The sequence below is a fragment of the Paramormyrops kingsleyae genome, chromosome 25, assembly GCF_048594095.1.
Source record: "Paramormyrops kingsleyae isolate MSU_618 chromosome 25, PKINGS_0.4, whole genome shotgun sequence".
NCBI lineage: Eukaryota > Metazoa > Chordata > Actinopteri > Osteoglossiformes > Mormyridae > Paramormyrops > Paramormyrops kingsleyae.
In genome coordinates, this window is record NC_132821.1 from 32,430,217 (window position 1) to 32,453,926 (window position 23,710).

Genomic DNA, 23,710 nt, shown 5'->3' on the forward strand with positions numbered 1-23,710 from the left:
AATAAACTTCTTGAATTAAGTAACACAACCGGTAAGCCCAGTAAGGATGCCGTGTTGTCACACCCGGCCTGAGTTTGTAGTTGTGGTGACGATCCCAGGCTGGATCTCAAAGTCCTTTATTGGGCAGGATTCGTAGGAACCTCAGCCTATTGGGCAGGATCAGTAGAAGCCTATTGTAGCAAAGCTGTTATTTTGACATTGCATAAGCCTGAACTTGCTGTCTGATGTATATTACAGTACTGTACTGTACAGTACTGTCTGATATATATTACAGTACTGTACTGTACAGCGCTGTCTGATATATATTACAGTACTGTACTGTACAGCGCTGTCTGATATATATTACAGTACTGTACAGCGCTGTCTGATGTATATTACAGTACTGTACTGTACAGCGCTGTCTGATGTATATTACAGTACTGTACTGTACAGCACTGTCTGATGTATATTACAGTACTGTACAGCACTGTCTGATGTATATTACAGTACTGTACAGTACAGCGCTGTCTGATGTATATTACAGTACTGTACAGCGCTGTCTGATATATATTACAGTACTGTACAGCGCTGTCTGATGTATATTACAGTACTGTACTGTATTGAATGTTTTCATATTCTGCTTTAATAATCCATAATAAAGTTTAAAATACAGCACTTCCAGAAAGTATCCAAACTACTTAGTACAGTAATTAAAGGCATCTTACACTATGACAGGGCAGAATAGCCTAACCAAGAGTGATTATGATAAAATTCAATCATGACATAGTCAAACATTTGGGCAATTTGACAACACTATCATGACATATGAAATATTAAAGCACTTTGATGAAACTGTGATGACAGATATAGGGCAATAAAATCCACCAGGCACTCATCGAATACATGAATTTCTTTATTCAGAAACAGAAAAGATCAATTTGAGAAAGAGCTGGTCCGAACCATGTTTTAATCCATAAACACAAACTTGTCTTAGTGTTATTAACATAGTCATTTGCATACTGAGTGCAGCTCACTTTCACAATGAATTCCTAAAATAGAGGTTGGAATTTTTTGTTTAATTATTTTACAGACCATTTCGGTCTTCAGGTAACAAATTTTGTTTTGTGGTCTGAAAGTTTCAATGTGGTTACATACACATCTCTGCTGTACCTTGTATGTGTAACAGATCTCCACAATAGCCTGTATCTATCTACAATGTCACATTTTATTTGTTGAGCCGACCCAGATTAACCCATATAGATGGTATCAAATCAAGACTGACTCCAAATTTACAAGACAGTCTTCTAGTAACACATGCAGAGCGTGTTGCATGCATTAATCACCTAAGACTTGTTAAAATGAGACAAACTTTCCTTTTGTAAACAATGTTTCAGTATCAATGCCAATATTTTCCCAGAAGAACTTCACCTGAAGGGATTTTTACCATATTTTATGGGGCAACTTTCTTCAGCACAGAGCTATTTGCTGGCATTTAGGTTAAGTAATCTGGCAAATAAAAGGAATTAACAGTCTCAGTGACTGTTATAATAAACAGATTAAGGCGAAGTGTGGCAAAAATAAAATGCTTATAAACAGTAGAAGAAAGCCTGGTTTGAGACAGGGTTACCTTACATATATAAACCTGTCTCACTGGCCTTTCAGATCCTCCATTATATATTTCTGTTCTTTCTCTAATATCCTGCAGAGCTCGTCTTTGGCTCGGTCGCCACCAGGCATGATGACTCTGAGCATTAGGATCCTCATCTGGTCACAGGAGTTTTTCTCATTATAAATGCTGGAGTACATTTCATGCTTTATGAATCCACTCTGAAGAAGCTGGTCTAAAATCGGTGCAACGGTGGTGACCCTGTTGATCAGGTCGCTCATGTTCCTGTCAACAAAATGTTTCCCTAGTATGGAAAAAGACAGAACTTGGAAATTAATAACGTCACCAGTGTTAAAGTATTCAAATATTATCTATGTTTTTAAAAGTACAGTTAAGTAAAATTAAGAATTGTGTTTCCTACCATTTGCCGTGTTGCTTGAAGTCCCGCCCCTCTCTCGCCTATCTCCCGAACTGACTTCCCTCCCTACAGCACCGGAGACTTCGGTACCTAAAACACAATAATGTCGCTTTAATCCACACGCCAAACAGGTTTCCTTACAGACCAAGACAGCTAATCAGACATCAAGACTTGATGCAGTTTGAGGTCCAGTATTAGAAAGATGTAATTTTAATATTGCACTTTCCAGGTAGAGTCTTATTACCACGTGCTCCTTGCACTTTCCAGGTAGTCTTATTACCACGTGCTCCTTACTCTTATATTGCATTTTTAGTTTCTTATTTATATATTTGCATTTTACTCCATTACTCTTTTTTCTATTTTTACACACAAATGCTGAATTAATTGTGTTGCCTTTTTTGTGTATTTTGTTTTTCACGAAAGTGAAATTAAAGGACTTGTGTCTATTAAATACTCTTTGTTGATAAAATTAATGTGGACTTCGCGATAACATCACGGTAATAAATGTTACCGTGCCGGGGGAAGGGGAGTTGGAGATCCCCACGGAGTATTTTTGCCTAAATCCCCCAGATTCCTTAGAATCGTCTCTGCACTTACATCTGCACGTCATACGCAGCCTGCTTACACGTGCGTATATAACCTGGGCTCTAAACTATTAAATATTAAATATATATTAAATAAGTAAGACGTTTTCTTTAAACATATTAATGACCACGTCTTACAAACGGGTACTCTACGAACCTCCCCCAAATCATTTCCTTGTACACAGCCTCCCTCGGTGTCATCATCATCATCATCAATCAATCATGCAATCATCCCGCCCCCTGAAGAGACCTCCAAAACCCGCAAGAAAATAACAAACCATAAAATAAAACTGCAATAGCCTATGTATATAATTTTAATATATATATAACAGTGAAACATTCATCCAAAGTTTTACTTTTTTAAGTGAATTGTTGGTGGATGATTAATATTTTTTCTTTAAGTGAACTTACTTTAAAACTCGGTTAATCTTTTCATACACCTCATATTTGTTTACAGTCATTACCTTCCTCCTCCAGCGCATCTGCATCGTCGTTCAGGCCAATGGCTCTCAGCACGTCCGCAGTCCGACTCAGGGCTCCAGCTTTGGTAAATGTACTGACTATTTTTTGTGCGACGTCTATTTTATTCGCATTCTCAATTTGGCCATACCTGATTTTTCTCGTGTCGCACAATTTCCGCTTAAATCGCGTGTAATCGTCTGCGCCGAGACTATCTAGAGCGTTAAAAACGCAGTCAACGACTGTCTTGTCCATCGTGGGCTACGACCGATGCAGATGTATGGAAAGTGGGAGACTCGGCGCTTCCCGCAAAGAAAGATACGAAAAGAAACGCCCAACATCACCATAGTCATCACAGCCGCATAAATATGCAAATCAGCTATGGAAACAAACCATATAGGCTAGTCAACAAGGTACGAAAGTTTGATATTGGGAGACGGTGTCACATCTTAATCTTTTAAATACAAAAGTGTATTTATTGGGGATGAATAAATAGCCAAATTAAATACTTGGGCTAACCCCGAATCCCCAGACCTCAGAATTCCCCCCGACAAATTGTTTGTCCAGCCCCCATCTCACAGAAAACAGAGTAGCACCAAAGCCGGCTCTGCCAGATTGGTGCCTCCATCATCACCCACCTGTGCCGAAAAATTGCCAGACTGGTACTGGACACGTTATTTATTGTTGATTCTACTGACACCGTTGTTTCTGTTTTGCTGTTTTGCTGCTGCAAAATTTGTTGCCATTGATCATACCGTCAGTCACAGTCATATATTTTTTCAGTCCATTGGCCACATCAGTGTTATAGTACTTGAGTCTCAAGTCCATTTTTCCATTTTTCTTAGTCTTGTCTGGAACATTTGATCCACCCCCAGACTATCAGATTTCTTAACTTGTTGTCCTGCATTGTTGCATAACGTTGATGTTACATAGAATCTCAGTTTCGCTTCATGCATGTGCGATGGCAGTGAAGAGGCATGACTTGACCTGTCTTGGAATTGAAAACATGCGTACTGTACTTGGTCTTGAGTTGGGCTTTGCTTGTTTTTCATACTGACTGGTCCAAAACAGTACTGAGCATATAAAACTGAAGCGGGAAAAAGAATAAACTGTTCGTAATATAATAGCCACCTGCTCCGCATATTAGGGGATATGGAAAATAAAAGTTCAGTGTTGCTGTATTGAAAAATAAAATGTTCCCAACTTGAAACAAGATGGGACATGATAAGAAGCTGGATTTGTTCTGTAGACACACAAGTATGTGCACAGAAACTTCCCCTGGGAGATGAAGTTCACTTAAGTAACTATGAAGAACAGATAAATAAATTCAATATGAGTATTTAAAGTTTCGGAAAATGTTTGTTTACTTTTTTCAAAAATACTAATGCAAACATTTCCCCCCTAAACATAAGTCAATTTTTCCCATAGAAAAGTAAAAACGGGAAAAAACTAAACACACCCCCAATATTCTTTTGCAGCTACTAGGAAAAATAAAAATTTACCCCTTAAAGTCAACTTAAAAACGTGACGGAACACAAATCGTACATCTGCCTCAGCTGCATTGTCTGTTTAAAACAAATTAGTAACTTCTTGTAAAAAAGAAAAATTCAGCTGCTGACTAAGGTTGTATTTTTCTTTCACTGGAAACAATTTGGTTATGAACAAAAAATTTGATACTCTGCCAATCTTCTGGTCCTTTCTTCAGACATTTATCACAGTCTCCTTTCCCAGGTACTTGGCCTGATTATAGGGATGTTATCAGATGTGTCCCAACATCTTGGATTTTATTCTGGCAGCACTTTTTCTTTGCCTGTTTTGTCTGGGCGCCATTTTTCCTACACAAAGAATAAAGCAATTTTAATGCTAGATTTTAATGTGTCGTCTAAGACATTAGGTTAGAATTCACTATGGATGATGGGAAATGAGTAAGATTCGCCCCTTTAGAGTGTGATTTGCCAGCTGTCTCTGGGGTTTCTTGGCACTTGTATGGACATTTCTCTCTGTACTGAGGGAACTGGGCCCGATGTTGTTCCTGATGCATCAACCACGAACCAGAAATTAATTTACCAAAACAGACCAAATTGAAAAATTTTAATAATAACACTGCACAACAAAACTCTTGCTTCTTGAACACTGTTGGGTTTTCCTTATAGATTTTTGGCTGCTGATCACGAAAATCACATCCGAATTTGCCCATCACGTACCGTTTTATCGAAATCTTCAGTTTTGTCATGTACTTTTCTCATATTTGCGTCCAGTAATTTTCATTTCTGTAAGAGACCTATCAACAATGTTTTGTACAGTTTGAGAATGGAATCAGGCCAGGCTGGAAGCTGTTCTGTGGAAGTTTGCAGCCTGAGCATGCCTGGGCAGGCTGGAACCAGCTTGACACTGCCTCAGCAGGCTATAAAAGCAGCTTACATACACAGATGCTGCTCATTGGGTTAATAAAGAACTGATAGTGTGTATGTATTGTTTTAGAATGTAGCATTGCCTCAGTAGCAATGTAACAAGTAAGCTAGATGCTATAGACATTTGCAGGACGGTTGGTGTTGGTCGATATGTCTCGTCAATGTCTTAACGGCAGCAATACATTCTGCTATATTTGTTGTAAATATACGCTTGCGCCTCACAGATGCGCAGTGACTGCTCTCGTGAAGAAAGCATATCATCTGTACAGCTGTAAAATCAGTGATCAAGACAAGTAATGGGCGCCTCACATTTGTTGTGTGACATGTGCTGTCTGTGTGAGACCCTGCCTCAGAGGCACTCGAAAGACAACGTCGTTTGCTGTCCCGATGATATGGCGAGAACAGAAAGACCATGTGACCAATTCTGAAACCACCAGAGGAATGTGCCTTAGACGACCCAGATGAAGAAACTGCAATGCAGGGAACTGGCAGGGACATTGATCCGGATTTTGAACCGTGCTCATCCGGTGATCCACATCTCATAACACAGTCAGAATTAAACAATCTGGTCAGAGATTTGGGTCTGTCAAAAACAAAAGCCAAATTTTGTTGGGTTCGAGACTGTTGGAATGGCATTTGAAGGGAGGCATTTGCAGTGGAACCTTCCTAACCACCCCCACAGCCTATCCCGGGGGCATGGGGAGCAGGTGGGAACCAACCTCGCACAGCTGCAGGGCAATGTAGACACGCCCATCAGCCTACCCCGCACGTCTTTGGGAGGGAACCGGAGCCCCGGGCGAAAACCCACACGAATACGGTGCGAAATCCACATAGAAAGAATAGAATAGAATCTTTATTGTCATTGTAGCAATGAGACATTGTACAACGAAATTAAAGTGCAATTCTCCAGTGCAAAAAAAAAACACAGTCACTCTGAAAGAGCCTGAACGCTACTTTCTTTCGTACCTACAAACAAACAGTTACAAACTAACTACATATTGCACTTGTTTCCTTAGCCAGTTTTGGCATGAAACATAAGGCTGTAATGTAAACAAAATAACACTGTAGTAATGTAAACATGAACGGTGCCCTGGCTCAAATTGACCACTTAGCAGTGTTCAGCATGGTGATGACTGAGGGGTAAAAACTGTTTCTCAGTCTGTTTTGGTTTTTATGGATCTGAAACGTCTGCCTGAGGGCAGGCGTTCAAACAGTACATGTCCTGGGTGTGATGAGTCCTGAAGAATTTTCTTTGCGTTCCTGAGACAACAGGAGCTGTGAAGTTCTTCAAGTGAGGAGATAGGACAGTCAACTATCCTCTGAGCGACCTTAATAACCCGAACCCAGGACCTTCATGCTGTGAGGCAGCAGCACTAACCACCATGTCACTATGCCGCAAATACATTAATTGAAAGGGCAGTTCCAGAAGTTCAGCAGATGAATCCTGTTATTTTACAGATATCTCCTAAATTCTTGCAACAAATCACCTTAAATAAAATGACCACACCAGAAGTTCAGCAGAGAAATACATTTATTTTACAGGTTTTTTTACAAATATATTATCAAGCGCCTTCAATTAAGCAAAACATTATCAGATGTCTGGCAGCAATGGCTGGCAAACAAAAACCTTAAAATTAAATTAAAATATCGTAATTCACTAAATGGCACTAAATACAATGCACAGATTCAGTTTTGTACAATTAGGCCTACGGTACAATACTAAACTGAGAAACTACATTTAGTATGGTAGGCCTATAGACCTATAGTTTTTAAACTGGTGATCAAGTGTGGGAGTGGAAGGTTCCACTGCAAATGCCTCCCGCAACATTATTCAAAGTTTAAAAGTTTCAAGTTTGCTTCTTACCTCCCTGTCAGTTTGAGCATCAAAATGTAATACAAATCTGGGACAATGTTGCAAAGGTGCAGCTTGCACTAAAAAATTTTTAAATAATGTTGCGAGCCCCCCTGACCAAATATACAGTGAAACCATGAAAGGTGACAGTGCATTGTTATCCTCTTCCAAACTGGCAGTAGTCCACTGGATCCTTGGTGCATCAAGGAGGGGTGGGGAGGGACAAGAACATTCAAATTTAACATTCAAAAGAAAAGCTTAACTAGGATTCAAAATGATTCAAAGGTTAAAAAACACCAACAACAAAAAAACAGTAGAAAGTGTTTCTAGTTTAAGGTGAAGAGATGGGTCTCACCCAAAGGTGGAGATTTCACCTCCAGTGAGTACAAATCCAGACCAAGATTTTGTTTCAACCAACCAGTTGAGTACTCTGTGACTGAGACTTTTTATGCTCAACTGGGTGGTTGAAACAAAATCTTGGTCTGGATTTGTACTCTCTGGACCTGAAATCTCAACCTCTGGTCTCACCTAATACATATCAGGACATGATAAAAATCATCTGGTCCTTACCAGGTTCTAAAATATATCTAACCACAAGTGCACAAAAACACAGATTCCACCATTCATTATTTATAAAAAAAAAACCACAAAGCCAAAATGGATAAGACGTGAAAAAGCACACCCTTGCTGCTTCCATAGGATATAGATGGTTAAGCAACCGGACAGGGCTCCACAGTGTGACTATATGCACATCGATGAGGCCAGAATTATTTTTTAAAAAGTATTGAGGAAAAATATCTTTTTAAAAAATAGCTGGCTGTGTACACAGTATTAAAGGGAACTCTGACATGATGAAAGCTATAGCCCTGTTTTAGAGGTCTTTGTGCATCGTCTGTAGCCAAAAAAAATATAATAATAAAAGAAAATAATTGGTTCAATACTGACCGAGCTGTTGTGACGGACGCCCCTTTGTACTGGTGGAATTTCCACAGTCCCAGCTGAACTGCACATGGAGATGACCAGTCAGCATAAATTTATATGAAGAATAAGGACACAGGAGTCTGCGTCTGGTCCACCCTCTCAGTCCACTGCTTTATTCTGCCTGTATACATTTGTGAACATGCAAACGGGATACAGTCAGAGCCACCGCGCCTCAGTATAAACATTCAACATGACATTAAAAGAGTTAAATAAAAATACGGCATTCAGTGCTTCAATTCTCCATACTGAGCATACTTAAGTTATCCATAAAGTGTTTAGTACAATCTTATACAATAAAAACAATAATAAATTGGTTTAAAAATATATAACAGCCTGTGATCGTATAAGTGAGATACGCACCCGAATACAATTGTGAAGATGCAAAGGGGTTAAGAGGAGCGGCTGCTCAAAACGAAGATCAGCGGCGCGATTTGAAAAGTGCGCCGAGGCTGTGCCGGGCACTGCTAGGAGCGGCTGGGCTGCTGTGCGCATGCGCGCAGGCGGTTGGCTCAGAAGCACTGACCCAGAGCTGTGACATTATCAATAGCCTGATAGGGTTTTAAGTAATAATCAGTGCAAGTTCACACTTCATGTTAACTAGTTAAAAGTTCAGTTCATACAGAAAAAATGAATAAACTCACGTTCATACTTCACCATTTTAAGTGAGAACTAACTCACTTTTTTACGTTTTATTTATCACAATTAAGGCAGTAATCATGTATTACTAAGATTTTATCTGGACCTAAACAGTGATTCACAATGTCACAAAAATCTGCACCCGTTCAAGTCCTTTAGTAAATGTGTTAAGTTTAGTTCACAGTTGTTAGAAAAATGAACTTGTTAAAACAGTCTATGTCCTTGATGGCTAGAAATGTTTGCCCTCCACATAATAACATCACAATGAATAATGAAAACATAACAGTGACATTTCCCCCTTTGCACTGCAAAAAAGTAAAGTAACCATACACACCATAAATGCCATATCCATTACACTTAACTACATAGATCAGCCATTGATATTCTTCCTGTTTTTCTGCCAAATGCTGTGGCAGTGAGATACATAATGTTTACTGCAATGGTACAGCTCCTTGCCTCTCAAAGTGCGGGGCGGGCACCACTAGTGGGGAAGGGACCAGACAGGTGGGGAGCAACAAACACGAGGAAAGTTGGCTTTTTATGGCAATATTATGCAATATCTTTCTTTAGTGCATATAAAGAATATCAACCTATACATTTTACACAGACACGCCTACAATATGCAAAAGATAAAAAAAGTGATGTGGTCTCATTTTTTGAGATTGTGGGGGGGTTGGACTAACGTGCATGGATGCTGAGTATCAGTCCTCTGTATTTCCTAATTCATGCTTCTGGGAGACATGGAGCTGATGATCTACATAAACGTGAGGGGCGGCTGCTGCCTCACCTGTGCAATTCCATTCTGGATAATCTTTTTAAAAGTAATTTAAAAAAACATTGGACTTAGAAGTTAAATGTCAAAGTAATGTAAAACTAATAGGATTTACCTCAAAATTACAAAGAAAAATGTTACATTTTTAGTATGGTCATAAATCTTTCAATTATGAGTTACATATTAAATTAGTCAATTGCTGTGATTTTACATAAATTTGTATGTAATTTGAGAAAGTGGGAAACATGCAGTATAAATTAAACAGCATTTTTCTTTTTAAAAATGTGAAATACATGTAATTTTTCATTACTGGAATTATGCGTAAAATAAAAGTTGGTTTACTAATTGGGGGATATGTATAACTTTACAGAGTTTTTAAAAAAGAGAAACTAATGTAAAAAAAATTAGTTATTTTCTGTAAAATTACATTTTTCTTTATGATGACTTTCTATAGGCACTATATATATATACAGGGGAAGATGGTGGCGCAGGAGGTATAGGGTTGCAGGTTTGAGCCCTGGTTCCTCCTGACCCCATCAAAGTGTCCTTGAGCAAGGCACTGAACCCCAAATTGCTCCCGGTGTGCAGGTTGGCACCTTGCATGACAGCCTTCGCCACTGGTGTGTGAATGTGAGTGTGGATGGGTGAATGTGAGGCATGTATTGTAAAGCGCTTTGAGTACTCGTACTGTCCTCCTGTAACTTATTGTCATTTATCCACCATTATAACTCATACCAGGGGCGTAGTTAGAGATGAATAGATGACCTGCTTTGGAGACCCCAGCAGAGTCATGATGCCAGATTAGGCTGCAGACTTCAAATTTACATTAAAGCAGCTATTTTATATACTGTATACAGTGGCTCAGTAGGAGAAATTGTAAATTCACCTTTAGGGTTATGGGTTTGAATTCAATGCCTGTGTGTTTTTAATCTGGCCATTGTGTGTGAGGGTCTGTCCTGTAATGTACTGGTATCCCATCCACTCTGGGCCCTGTCTTTTGTGCTGTGCTTCCTGGATAAGGCTTCAGTTTCACCTTGACATTACACTGGATTAGGGAAGAGCATCAAAAACTCAAACAGAAAAGGTTAATGAACAAAAGAAACATACAGGGTATCTCAGGTCTGGATTTATTTTTATTTTCTAGGGGTCGGCTTTGGGAGGGTCTGTTCTTGTGGTCACCCACTGGGCATGGTACTGGAGGCCAATGGGTGTAACGCCTCTGGGGTGGCCATCAGGCGCTCACCAGGGGCAGCGTATTGCCTGATGCTGGGGAGCGCTGGCACTACCACGCAGCTCAGGCCCCTGCGGGATGTGCCCATGTCCTGGGCGTGGTACCAGCTGCCTGTCTCCGCATCAAAGCACTCAACTCTTGTGGTGTTTCCAGAGGAATAGCCGCCGCCTACCACGACGAGCAGGTCGTCCACCACCTCGATGCCAAAGTAGGCACACGGCGCGGACAGGAGGGCCACAGCATGCCATTGATTCGTCACGGGGTCATAGGCCTCTACGGTCTGCAGGCACACAGACTTGTTTAAACCGCCAACCTGGGAGACACCAAAGGCAAGTGATCACTCAGATACCAAAGGGATGGGTAAACATCAACTTTCTCAAAGTCATGTAGTCCTTGCTTAAGAACTTTAAATGTGAGAACCCAGGGGCTCATTTATAAAGGGTTCATATGAACAAAATAGATAATAGACATTCACGCACACATTTATATGAAAATACAGTGGTACCTCAGAACTCGAAATTAATCCGTTCAGAACTCTGGACCGAATCCTAAAAAGTTCAAGTTCTGATTGAATTTTCCTCATAAGAAATAATGGAAAACCAATTCATTGGTTCCCAGCCCCAAAAAAATTACACCAAAATATGTTTTTTTTTTAGCATTTAAACACAAAATGAACCGGACAAAACAAGAAAAGCATATACTGTACTAAAGCCATCTAAGCACATTTATCAGAATAGTAGTTTTTAAAGTAAGAAAATAAATGTATCCAAACAATGGGCCTCATTCACCAACCGTTCCTACGAACAAATTTGTTCTTAAACCCCAAGTATGCACTTTTTTATGAAGATTCTGACATTCACCAATGTTATCTGAATTTGTTCTTAGCTAAGAACAGAATCTACGCACACTCAAGACCATTCGTACGCACATTTGAGTAATGATAGTTTGTTCAAAATAATCGGTTATAGCAGTTTTGTTCATTCTACAGTTCATAAAATAAAAGTATTTGAATAATTTATACAAGTAAAAAATTAAAAAATAATTTTAAAGTGTAAAAATTGTTTTCATGGTAGTAACGCTATGCGGATTATAAATAGGTCTGTTTCTGCGCATCGGCCTTGCTATCAAAATGGCATTTCTGTTACTTCTCGAAGAGCTTGCTAATCTTGCTCTGAGAAGGGAAGGCATGTTATTTAGATTTATTTGGCACACAGCGCTCACAGAGAAGGTGATATCTTTCCATGTGTCAGCTTTCTTGGGGGCTTTATATCCACTGGTTACGCTACTGAATATCATGTGTCTATTTGCATTTACCTCCTGTACAGTAAGATCCAGTTATAACGGACTTCAAGGGACCTGGCAAAACAGTCCGTTATATCCAAAGTCCGTTATATGCAGAGTTATTGTATGCCCAGAACACATCTACAGGACACCATTTACTCATGCCACACCCCATTAAATTATTATATTGTACATGTAGTAATCCAACTTTACCTTAGCAGATGCGTGACTATTAATAATCCCGACTCCGTATCTGCGCTGGATAACAGGTGTTCCGGGCAATTCGGTTTCCCTATGTTTCCCCTGTCTATCAGGAAATAATGTTCCCCCTAATATTAAGCAAAGAGGTATGTCAAATGTCTGAAAATCACTCAGGTACATTATTACATGTGAATACAGTAGATCGTCACGCATAATATAGTCTTATAAGCAATACTATACCGTTTTCATCAAGAAATATGTCTGTCCAGCGAATTAAATACTTTCATTTCTTATCTATAAAAACAAAAAAAACATCTTAAAGGCGTGTGATGTTTTAAAATATATGGCTTGTTTACCTCAAGAGCTTCGTAAAAAGACATGAAAACAACAGCGAAACCGTGTACAAATCAGCGCGCGACAGGGGAAACATAGGGAAACTGAATTGCCCGGAACACCGGCACGCCACGCGCCTTGTCGGCAGAGCTGCATGTCCGTTATAGCCGAACAAAACTACAGCTAAAAGCGGCGCTGGGGACTAATTGTTTGTCCGTTATAAGTGAAATTCCGTTAAATGCGAGTCCACTATATCCGATACTTTTTCTGCATGTTCTTAAATGAGCACGGCCGGGACCAGCAGACCTTGTCCGTTATAGATGAGATTCCATTATAAGCGAGTCCACTATATCGGGATTTTACTGTATTAATACTTCTACTTCAGCATTACTTCAGTTTTTTTTCCTCTTAGTGCCAAGCAGCTCACAACCTGCGCGCCTCTTCGCCATTCCTTGCACACGGCGCTACAGTCTCATGCCCTTTTATGGGAAATTGCAGGGCGTTTCCCTTTGCTAATTAGGACAAACTGGAACGCGCTTTCAGTTACGAAGATGTGGGATTCACCATTCTTAAGAACAAAGGTGTGAACAATTCTGCTACTTAAGAACACATCATGAATCCGACGTAGGTTGTTCTTAACAAATTTCGCAGGAATTAATTTAAGAGAATTCTTAAGAAAATATTGGTAAATGAGGCCCAATGTGTACTGCCCTGATCGTCCGCTCCTTCCGTGTGCCACGCCCCCTCGTTAACCCCATGTGGAATCTCCATGTGATCAGCTATTTCTTGTTGTTGTCATTAGTGCTCTGTATTTAGTCCGCGTTTCAGTTTGTTTCCCCAGTCCAGTCATTGTATTGTCTGTCTGCGTTTGGCCTTTTTTTACCTGTAATTAAACCCCGTATTCCCCGATACCCTGACGTCTGCTACTTTGTCTCTGTTCCGTCCCCGCTGGGCACGGCAATATTATTATAATTAAATGTATTAATGGTTTATTATTAATAGTAAATAAGAAATCTTTATTTTTAAATGTATTTTATTATATAATATTAATTGCTGTAAACCTGACTTTTACTGTTCGTATGAACATCGAGTTTCTCTACCAACATTTCTTCTTATAAAAGGATGTACAAACAATTTTTATAAATGAGGCCCCTGGTTCCTTAGAACCTCCCATTGTCTATACTTGACACAAGCTTATAACTCATTTGTGTTCAACATAAATATCAGCCTACGGCAGTGAAAGCATGGAGTTTGGTGACAGAAAACATGTACATTTTGGTGGCAGCAGAGACCCCCCCTGTTTTCGTTTATAACCTGGAAATGCAGGGAGGCTAAAGAGTGTAGCATATATTTTTATGTGCTTTGCAGCAGGTTATGTGTCACACTGAGGTATGCAGTATGAAGTGTAGCAAAGACAAAATACCAAAATATCAGTCTCAGAAGTAAAATGTGAGACTTCACGCCTGTGGTTCAAGGTACAACAAAGGAGTTACTCACCGCATAGATTTTCCCCTTATAGGCAGCGACTCCAACGCCACATCGGGGAGATGTCATTGGACAGATCATCGTCCATCCGTCAGTGACTGGGTCGTAGCACTCAGCAGATGAGAGGGACCCAGTTCTATTGCAACCACCACAGATGTATATCTAGGAAAACCAATGTAAACATGAAGACTCTTATGCTTTATATGACTGGTGATTTAGACCTAGAAAGAGCAAATGCACAGTTGAATACAACCATCTTTCATAATGACCCACCCCAATGACCCACCTTGCCATTTAGTGTGGTGGCACTGGCGGCCATTCTTGGCTGGTTCATGGGCTGGATGAAGCTCCATGTGTTTGTCTCCGGGTTATACCTCTCTGCTGTGCTCAGGTCTGTGGGGCCGTCACACCCACCCATGGCGTAGATGAAGTCAGAGAGCACGATCACGCTGACAGAAGAGCGGCATGAATGCATTGGGGCCACCTGATGCCACGTCCGCGCGATGAGGTCGAACTTTTGCATCCTGCTGGAGCTAAGGATAGGCTCAGACCCCCCGATGCAGTAGACAAACCCTTTCAGGTACACAGCACCATGGTAGGCCCAGGGTATCTCACTCGGCTGTGTCACATCCACCCAGCGGTCAGCTCTTGTGTCATATGCCTCAATCTTATTGCTTTGGTGGTCAGTCCAGCCACCAATCGCCAGCAAGATCTCATAGGGCAGGCGTGGGCGGAGCAGCGGGGATTGAAAGTCTGAATTTGGTGGACCATCACACATGGCCTTCAAGGCTTCACTAATTATGAGCCTGCACTCTGCACTGGCCTTCACAAGACCATTGTTCTTCACGGTCTTCATAAGATAGTCTGCCTTCATGCGAGCCAATCGCACCTACACAGGTAACCAGAAGGAGAGAGTTCCCGTGAGTTTCTTGGTGCTTTTTTGAGTAACTCTGGAAAAGAGCAACTCTTAACATAAAGGATACAACAGCAAGTCCACATTTTAATTTCTCATTTGAGTGTCTTATGCCATCGGTTAGTTTGCCATCGGTTAACTGTGTTGTAATACTTGGAAGATGTAGACTTATGGAACATGGAAATGGAGGTTTAGTATCTAGCTACAGTGATAAGGATTGAGGACTTCACTGGATTAGCGTGCTATTGTTATGTCCACATGTCAGTGAGAACACTGTATGATTATAGTCACCTTAGGCAACAGCACTGAAATATGGGCCTTGCGGGTGGCAGGCTCGTGCATTATCCAGCGGAGGATGGCCTCAAACACCACATCCTCATCTCTGACATTGAGCTCATCCTTTTCGATGATGTCAGAGAGCTGGTGCAGGGTGAGCTCCAAGAACTCCTCTGAGGTGCTGGCAACCTCCTTGAAGTTCTGCATAATGAAGATGAAGGCAGCCTGTCGCAGCTCAGGGCAGAAGTAGATGTAGGCAATGCTGTAAATGCCAACACAGTTTTCAAGGCAGAGCTGGTCCATCAAGAAGTCGCTGCAGCACTGCACGACGCCCGGGATGTTCAGCTGATCGGCGGCTGCCAGGAGGCTCTCCACGTTGTCCACCGTGACCAGCACATAGTGTGTGTAGGCGTACTCAATGACGAGCCTCATCGCTTCTGGGGAAACATCTGGAATCATGTATTCATCTTTCCTCTTGATATTCCTTCGGCTGGCGAACAGAGCCCTGAAAAATAACTCAAATATGACTTATTTAATAAACATGGGTTATGCAGACTGGGTGAAATAAAGGGGTTTCTAACTGTTTTGAACCAGAGACCCCAAAATGAAAATTGACCAGGGGTGTGTTTCCCAAACAACGATGGAAGCTAGCATTAACATTACAAAGTCCTGGTCTGACGTTGTCGCTTACAGAATGTTAGTGGCTGACTGGAATAGACAGGTGTGTGTAATATCCAAACATCACAGACGTCATTTCCCGAATACAAAGGCATGGATTCATATCTGACCGCTGTAGTGTCATTTTACTCTTCCATTATGGCAATGACAGCTGTCAGTGAATAAGGAGTACTTCATCAAAGTGCTGTACTCTTTTCTAAGGCGACTGTTGTCCCTCTTAAGTTATGTGTGTAATGAAGAAACTGCACAACACCCAATGGTCTGCATAGGGCTTTTTATTTTAGTAATATTTTATTTTTAATTATTTCTCTATTTTTTTACCATATATGGCGAAGTGTGCCATATGGCACAATGACCACAGGGTACACAACATCCTGTACCAAGCAATACACATTAACTGCATATGCTACTACAGGGGTAGGCAATCTTATCCAGAAAGGGCCGGTTTGTTTGCAGGTGTTTTTTGGGATAACCGTTAGGTCAGTTGTGTGCGAACTCTTCAGTCGATCAGTCCACTATGTACTACTCTGAGTACGGAGTTGCAGCGAAAAGTTGCGTGCCTAAAGGCCCTTTCTGGAAAAAATTAGCCACCCCTGTGCTAATACAATACTTTGCAGTCTGAGAATTCTCCCTATTGCTCACTACAGACAGTTGCCGATTTGGTCGATATAATGCACAATCAATGTGCGAAATACCCGTCAATATTCGGGGGGGTCCCCATCTCCCTATTGTTACGCAACACCCATCTTGAGACCCCCTTAAAATCTTGCTTTTGAGGCTTTCATGGGGTCTCATGGGTTAATCGGGGGTGTCGGATCCACCCAGACCCCCCCCTGTATTTCGCACACTGTGTACAATCATACTGTACTTATGACCAGAGACCCACACATCAATTACATTTAAAACTACATTTTCAGACAACTTCATGTGATCGTAGAGCTAAATTATTCCTTATTAGGTATTAAAGATTATTAAATTTCTTACTTACACGGTGACTATACCCTTATTAGACTGCATTTTCCACCATCGCTGACATATTTACCCGGAACTAAGCTTCTAACTACAGCTCGTTCGTTCGAACTATGGTTTTGGGAAACACCTGCGTAGTTTAACGATGCATCATACTACGTAAGTTCGCAGTGTTGCTACCTCCATAGTTTAAACTATGGTTTTGGGAAACACATTGTGTCATACTTACATAGTTCGAACCACGCAAGTCGCTAACATAGTTAGCAACTATGGTTTTGGGAAACGCACCCCAGAGCTAGGGATCCCCTACCATGGATTATCACATAGATAACTAAGAACTAGGGACCAGGAGGGTGCGGGTTTAGAGTCTAACTGCCACAGAGAAGTCAGTGCTAAAGAGAAAAATCTCATTCCTTATCTTTTTAGCATCATTAGGCTATGTGGGTCACAGCTACTCACCGGAAATAGGGGCTGCAGGCACGCAAAATTATTTTGTGAGCTTTAAATTTCACACCGTCAGCCACAAGGACCACATCACAGAGGGCTCCCACCAACCACAGCTTTTTGAAAATATTGAATAAGAGGGTCATCATTTCCCCTTGCCGGTTGTAGCGCTTAATTTTTCCAGACAAGTTATTCAGTTTTTTTGCTTGATTTTTTCAAAATGGCAAACGACATATTTAGATCCGGGTTATTCAAATCACGGTCCTCGAGGTTTGAGCCCTGCTGATTTTCCAGCCCTCCTTTACCTGTCAGTCAGGTGTGAAGCCTCTGACCAATCAGAATCAGTCATTATTAAACTAACTATCTGGAGAACTGAAAACAAGGCCTGGATTTGGAATCTAGGTCCAGATTTGAAGAACCCGGATTTGGATGAGTCACTATATTTTAACCCTTTAAGTGCATGCTTGACCATTTAAATGCACTGCGTGTTGTGTTACAAGACTGAAGTTATGTGCTTGGAGAGCATGCAGTACACCGCTCTCCCACGTTTTCCTGGGAAGGGGGGAATTATCTTGCTTAGGGTATCTCGCTGGTCGGGGATTCAAACCTGCAATCTTTCAGTTACAAGTGTACTTTCCTAACAATTAAGCCATCACTGCCCACAAATTAACCTAATTGTTGGATTATTTTAACACGCCAGTTAAATTCACATAATGGTTGAGGTTTTTATTTCAGACCAGTATTTTGGTGATATTCACTGCAGCACTGGGTTAAATTGACCTAATTTATTAGTTATTTTTTGGCTTCTTTTAATCCTTAATTAGTCATTTGGCAAATCATTGTTTATTTATTGTGAATCATTATTAATCATCACTAAAAAATTATTACTGATCACTATTAAACATGTTTCATCTGTATGTGTTTACATTTATATTGGATATGGCCTGTGCCAAAGTACCCTAATGATGTGCAACAAATCCATTTGGATTGTGTTCTTCACATTCGCCACTAGGTGGTGATGACATAAGAAATTAATGTGTGTACTGTGTTTAACGTAAGTAGTAGAAGAAGAGTAAAGAAGTGTTGGAAGATACTGCTGTGTGTTGCCTCGTGATCGTCTCTGCTTCAGTTCAGTTTGTTAATAATTACGTTCTCAACATAACAAATTGGCGAGGAGGATTTTACCCGCTTCAGCGAACAATGGCTGTATCCGCTTTTTTGCAGTCCTGGTGAACCTGCATTGCCTTTCGACACGTGGATTAAAATGTTCAACAACTACCTTCTGGTTGTTGCTAAAGATGCTACTGAATGGTCTGACGTTCATAAACGTGCGCTTCTGCTACACTGTCTGGGAACCAAGGGGCAGAGATTCTTTAACCTATTCTTATCCTAACCCCCCAAAAACCCTTACCCCAACCCCCTAAAACCTAACCCCCAAACGGTGGAACTGCAGATGCGCAAAAAGGCTCGATAGTACGTCTCGATAGGTAGCTCAACTTGTCAGAACAATGGCTTTGTGAAACTTGGCAGTTATGTGTGACTTATGCTCTAATTTGGATTAAATGTTGCGTGATTAGTTGGTGGAACACGTCCATAACCCTCACATACGAGAGTGATTGCTTTTCGAACCGGACTTAACGTTACAGAGAGCCGTTACAGTTGCCACACAAATTGAGGCTGCTGGAGAACAAGCCAAGTTTACTGCTGGTGATCGCTCAGCGCCTGTTCAAGCTGTGTCTTCAGCTCATACTGCACGCCGCCGACATAAACCGCCTTCTCCATCTGCAAATGCGCCATCTGCTGCTCCTCATCCTTCATCTGGCCAAACTTGCTTCCGTTGCGGCTGTTCGACATCTTACAAAGGGCGCATCCTACCCTGCTGCATCAGTTAAGTGTAAGACCTGCAGTAAGACTGGACACTTTGCAAAAGTGTGTCGTTCAGCAAGAACACGCTCTGTGCATGAAATTGACTTACCTGAGGTTCAGATTCTTTACTTGCACGAGCTTACAACGTCTGACAAGATTCAGTGCACAGTTAACATTCAGACCTCAAATGTTTCAGTGTCTGTGGAATTAGCAGTAGATTCCGGTTCTTCTGTCTCCATTTTGCCTAAGTCCCTGTATGAAAAGTACTTTCCTGCAGAACGGCTGCTGTCTCCTGCAGTTAAATTAGGGCGTTTTTCCACCGCACCAGATACCGTACTTTGGGTACTTCCATAAAGTGTCGAAAGTATGGTACTTTTTTCGTGTCGGTTTTCCACTGGCGTGAATTTTTACTGTAGCATTTTAATCACCTCCTAAACTTGGCACCCCACTCCATTCTCTATGGGTCGGATTGCATTTTTCAGCTATTTTTACAGGCCCCTGCTCCTTCATTTTAAAGCGTCCCAAAAATCTGCCATTGCCATCTTATAGTAGGTATAACAGAGTGTAAGTAGACTTATTTTGGTGAATTTTTACTGTAGCATTTTTTTAATAATCACTTCCTAAACTTGGCATCCCACTCCATTCTATATGGGTCGAATTGCATTTTTCAGCTATTTGTAGAGGCCCCTGCTCCTTCATTTGAAAACGTCCCAAAAATCTGCCATTACCGTCTTATAGTAAGTATAACAGAGTATAAGTAGACTTATTTTGGTAAATTTTTACTGTAGCATTTTCTCATAATCACCTCCTAAACTTGGCACCAACACTCCATTCTCTATGGGTCTCAATGCATTTCTGAGCAATTACATCCCAGCTTTCTTTATATGCCTGAGGAAGTGCAGTCGTTGGTGTGCCTTTTTAGTAACGGCTGCTGCATGCCCAGCTGACTTGAGGCTCTGGCAGTAAGGGTCTCCCCATGGAACCTGAAGCTGCAAAAAAAAGTCACACCAACGACTGCACTTCCTCAGGCATATAAAGAAATTCCTGATTCCCATCGAAACACGCCTCTTTTATGATGTTGATGTCAGACAAGATAATAACCGCCTCTACAAACATTCACATACACATCTGAATCCTTGTTGAAGTGTGTTGTCCTGTTCTCTTTCACGCTCGTCACAGTATGGATAGCTTAATCTATCTAATTTGATTCTGTGTTAAACAGACTTTTTCGTTTCAATTCAAAATTCATGTAGGCCTAGCGCTTGTCACGTTGAGAGGTGCATAGAAAAAATAATTGTGTGTAATTTATCACGGGTACGGGTGGGTAACGGGAGGAATGTTAACGGGCCCGGGCAGGTGCGGATTTAACTTTGAAATAATCACGAGTGCGGGCGCGGGCGCGGGCGGGTGCAGATCTCTAAAAGTGGACCCGTGCAGAACTCTGGCTTTAATCATGGCCTGGGAGACTGTTACCCCCCCGACTGGAATTTCTGAGTTCCGAGAGTAAAACTAACGCACCATGACTCCAGCGGAGACGCGCTTATTTTATAGTGAGGCGCCACTGTGCCGCAGTCTGAGAAATATTGGGCGCTGCAGCATATTAGCCTACAAATTATTTTTCCGCGTGAGAAATACAAGGTGTGGCGGGAGTGCGTGACAAAAGACTGAAAAGAGTGACTGTCACTCTCAATGCGTGACACTTGAGAGCCCTGTATTTAGGCAAAGATGTATGTGAGATGTCTGAAAATCACTCAGGTACATTATTACATGTGAATACAGTAGATTGTCACGCATAATATAAATATATAATCTTATAAGCAATACTATACCGTTTTCATCAAGAAATATCTCTATCCAGCGAATTAAATAATTTAATGTATTATCTGTAAAAATATCGAAAAGGCATATGATGTTTAAAGTATATGGCTTGTTTACCTTAAGAGCTTCGTAAAAAGACATTAAAACAACAGCGAAACCGTGTACAAATCAGCGCGCGACAGGGGAAACATAGGGAAACTGAATTGCCCGGAATGGCAAAAACTGTTTTATTTCGAGTCGTGTCATCCAAATCCCGCTGGATCTGTTTATCCGACCATATGGCGATTAAAGCCTGTGTTTCATCGTTTGTCCATCCTTCCGTTTTACTTTTTTATATTTTTGTTTGTACTGCTTCTTGTTTCGTTTCTCGCTGTTCGCTGTGTGTATTTTGTGTTTCAGCGGCAGGCTATTTGCATAACCAATCGACAGCAAATACGTTTGTAAGTCCCACCCCGAAGTACCAAAGAAGTACCCCAGCTGGTTTGGCACTTTCGGTACTCGAACTTTCGGTACTAGTACTCGACCGGAAGTCAATGGAAAAGCGAAAGTACCGTACTTTGTGTGGTGGAAAAGCACCCTTAGTGACTTACACCCGTGCTGCTATTGTTGTTCTTGGCTGCTTACCTGCTACTGTATCTTAGAATGCTGCTACATGTCACACATCCTTCTTCATTGTGGAATCCGGTACTGCTCTGCTTGGTATGGATCTGATTAATGGCTTGAGTCTGTGCTTTAAAGGTTCAGCTGTTCAGTCTGCAACTGTGGTGGCCTCCGTTCCTGTATTGGCCACTACTTCAGTGTCTGCTACTCTTGGTTGTGTGAAAGGATTTGTACATAAAGTTAAAATATCACAGAATGTTGCACCTGTATGCCAGAAATGGCGGCGATTACCTTTGTCAGTTCGGAGTGCTGTGAGTGCTGAAATTCTGTGTCTTCTTCAAGCATGTTATTGAGAAAATAGACGCTTCCCCATGGGTCTCTCCTATTTAATGTGTATGAGTCACATCCAGTAATATTGGTTTTCTCTCATTCAGCCACCACTGATTCATTTGTTACCTTTAGCAACATCCAGGACCCTGAAATGTCACTGAAAAACTCATTAGCCAAATGGGATGCATCTCTGGAAAAAACCTGCCCTTATGAGTGGTTTGTGGCATAAGCAATTAAGCCAGGCAGCATAAGCAAGAAAGCTGGAATTGTAAACAAATGGATATTATCAAAAAACCAGTCATTTGTTTGCAAGTAAAATAGATTTTACTCTTTTTTTTGCTTCAATGAGTTTTATTTTCGCTCAAGTTTCTTGTTTTTGGTTGATATTAAAGTTTTGCTTGATAATATTGGCAAAAATCTGATTCCATAGAAAATTACCCAGCACTTGAACATTGTATCAAGGAAATAATGATTAAGAAGTAATGATATAATAGTAATATGAATGAAGTCAGAAGTACACTTACTCAAATAAAATGAGCACAATTTGCATTCTTCTGTGGGGTAAATTTAAACACTTATTTTAAGGGTGCACTGAAAAAGTAAGCTATAGAATTTACTCAGAATGAGGCAAGAATTTGCACTCAGTTTTGGGAGGTTTAAACTGATTTTTTTTTGGAGTAAAGTATACCCAATTTTAGGAAATAAAACATTTTGAATAGACTAAGCTACAGTACCAGCTGAAAACCCTGCTAAATTGAGTTCACTCAAAAAATTGAGGAAATTTATTTGCCTCAAGCGATTTAAATTTAACAGACTCAGTTTTTCAGGTTACTTGAACTTGAACTGAAGTTGTTGTAACTTTTTAAGTGGAATGAACTACAGTGTCCCTGAATTAATTAATTGCTTAAGTCTCTTTAATTGCTTAACTGATTAAGTTCTGTTCATTTACAATTTCTAATCTAAAGAGCTTGTTGATAAATATAACTATTTTTCAAGTTTTTTTGCTGCAATACATGTTTAAGTTAATTTACAGCCAAAGCATTCTAGGCAAGGCAGTGCTGAGTGTTTAACATTTACCCCAAAAACTAAGTGCAAATTGTTACCTCAGAAAGTATACTGTGTATGTAATTTTATATTTGTATGTGAAAATACATGCACTGCACCATAAATAAGAAAATATATAAAAAAGTTATAATTTTGCATCTTGAATTCTTGAATAAATTAGATTGGTCCCTTCACGGAGGGAGGATTCTACCCCAACAGCCCTGTACGTGAGAGGCAATAAGCAACATCTGTGAAATGGACCCAAATCAATATTCTAAAAATATTTAAAATAACATATCTAAAACAAAATGAAATTTATGAAAAAATACCATCATACCCTTCAGATAAGTAAATGTTTTTATATAGATTGCATATACGTTGTATATTTTTATATGTTCTATATCCACATTATCAAAAAACCAACATCAGCTATTTAACTGAGGAAAAAAAGCTAATGCAGTAATGCGCAATTACCTGACATTGATGTATGGCTTGATTCAATTGCTAGAATACTTGAAGGCGAAGGCATGTAGGTGTCAAACT

The 23,710-nt window shown here is 40.5% G+C and overlaps 2 protein-coding genes and 1 long non-coding RNA gene across 4 annotated transcripts; all 3 read right to left on the bottom strand.

Moving 5' to 3' along the window:
• Positions 1-874: 874 nt before the first annotated feature.
• On the bottom strand, positions 875-3,367 carry LOC111844200 (apoptosis-associated speck-like protein containing a CARD). The gene is made up of 3 exons (XM_023812457.2): positions 3,052-3,367; positions 2,007-2,093; positions 875-1,889 (listed from the first exon to the last, which is right to left on the bottom strand). Exons 1-3 carry the CDS (start codon positions 3,299-3,301, stop codon positions 1,627-1,629), a joined length of 600 nt encoding a protein of 199 aa, XP_023668225.2. The 5' UTR covers positions 3,302-3,367; the 3' UTR covers positions 875-1,626.
• Positions 3,368-7,414: 4,047 nt separating this feature from the next.
• Positions 7,415-9,336, bottom strand: LOC111844246 (uncharacterized). Of its 2 annotated transcripts, none has more exons than XR_002838340.2 (3): positions 9,261-9,336; positions 8,255-8,411; positions 7,415-7,502 (listed from the first exon to the last, which is right to left on the bottom strand). It is a non-coding gene; the product is annotated as an uncharacterized lncRNA (long non-coding RNA). The 2 variants fall into 2 exon arrangements; XR_011985820.1 differs by lacking the exon at positions 9,261-9,336 and adding an exon at positions 8,651-8,702.
• Positions 9,337-10,873: 1,537 nt separating this feature from the next.
• LOC140582781 (kelch-like protein 10) lies at positions 10,874-17,658 on the bottom strand. The gene is made up of 5 exons (XM_072707097.1): positions 17,525-17,658; positions 15,434-15,923; positions 14,516-15,118; positions 14,242-14,391; positions 10,874-11,242 (listed from the first exon to the last, which is right to left on the bottom strand). Exons 1-5 carry the CDS (start codon positions 17,656-17,658, stop codon positions 10,874-10,876), a joined length of 1,746 nt encoding a protein of 581 aa, XP_072563198.1.
• Between the last annotated feature and the right edge of the window lie 6,052 nt (positions 17,659-23,710).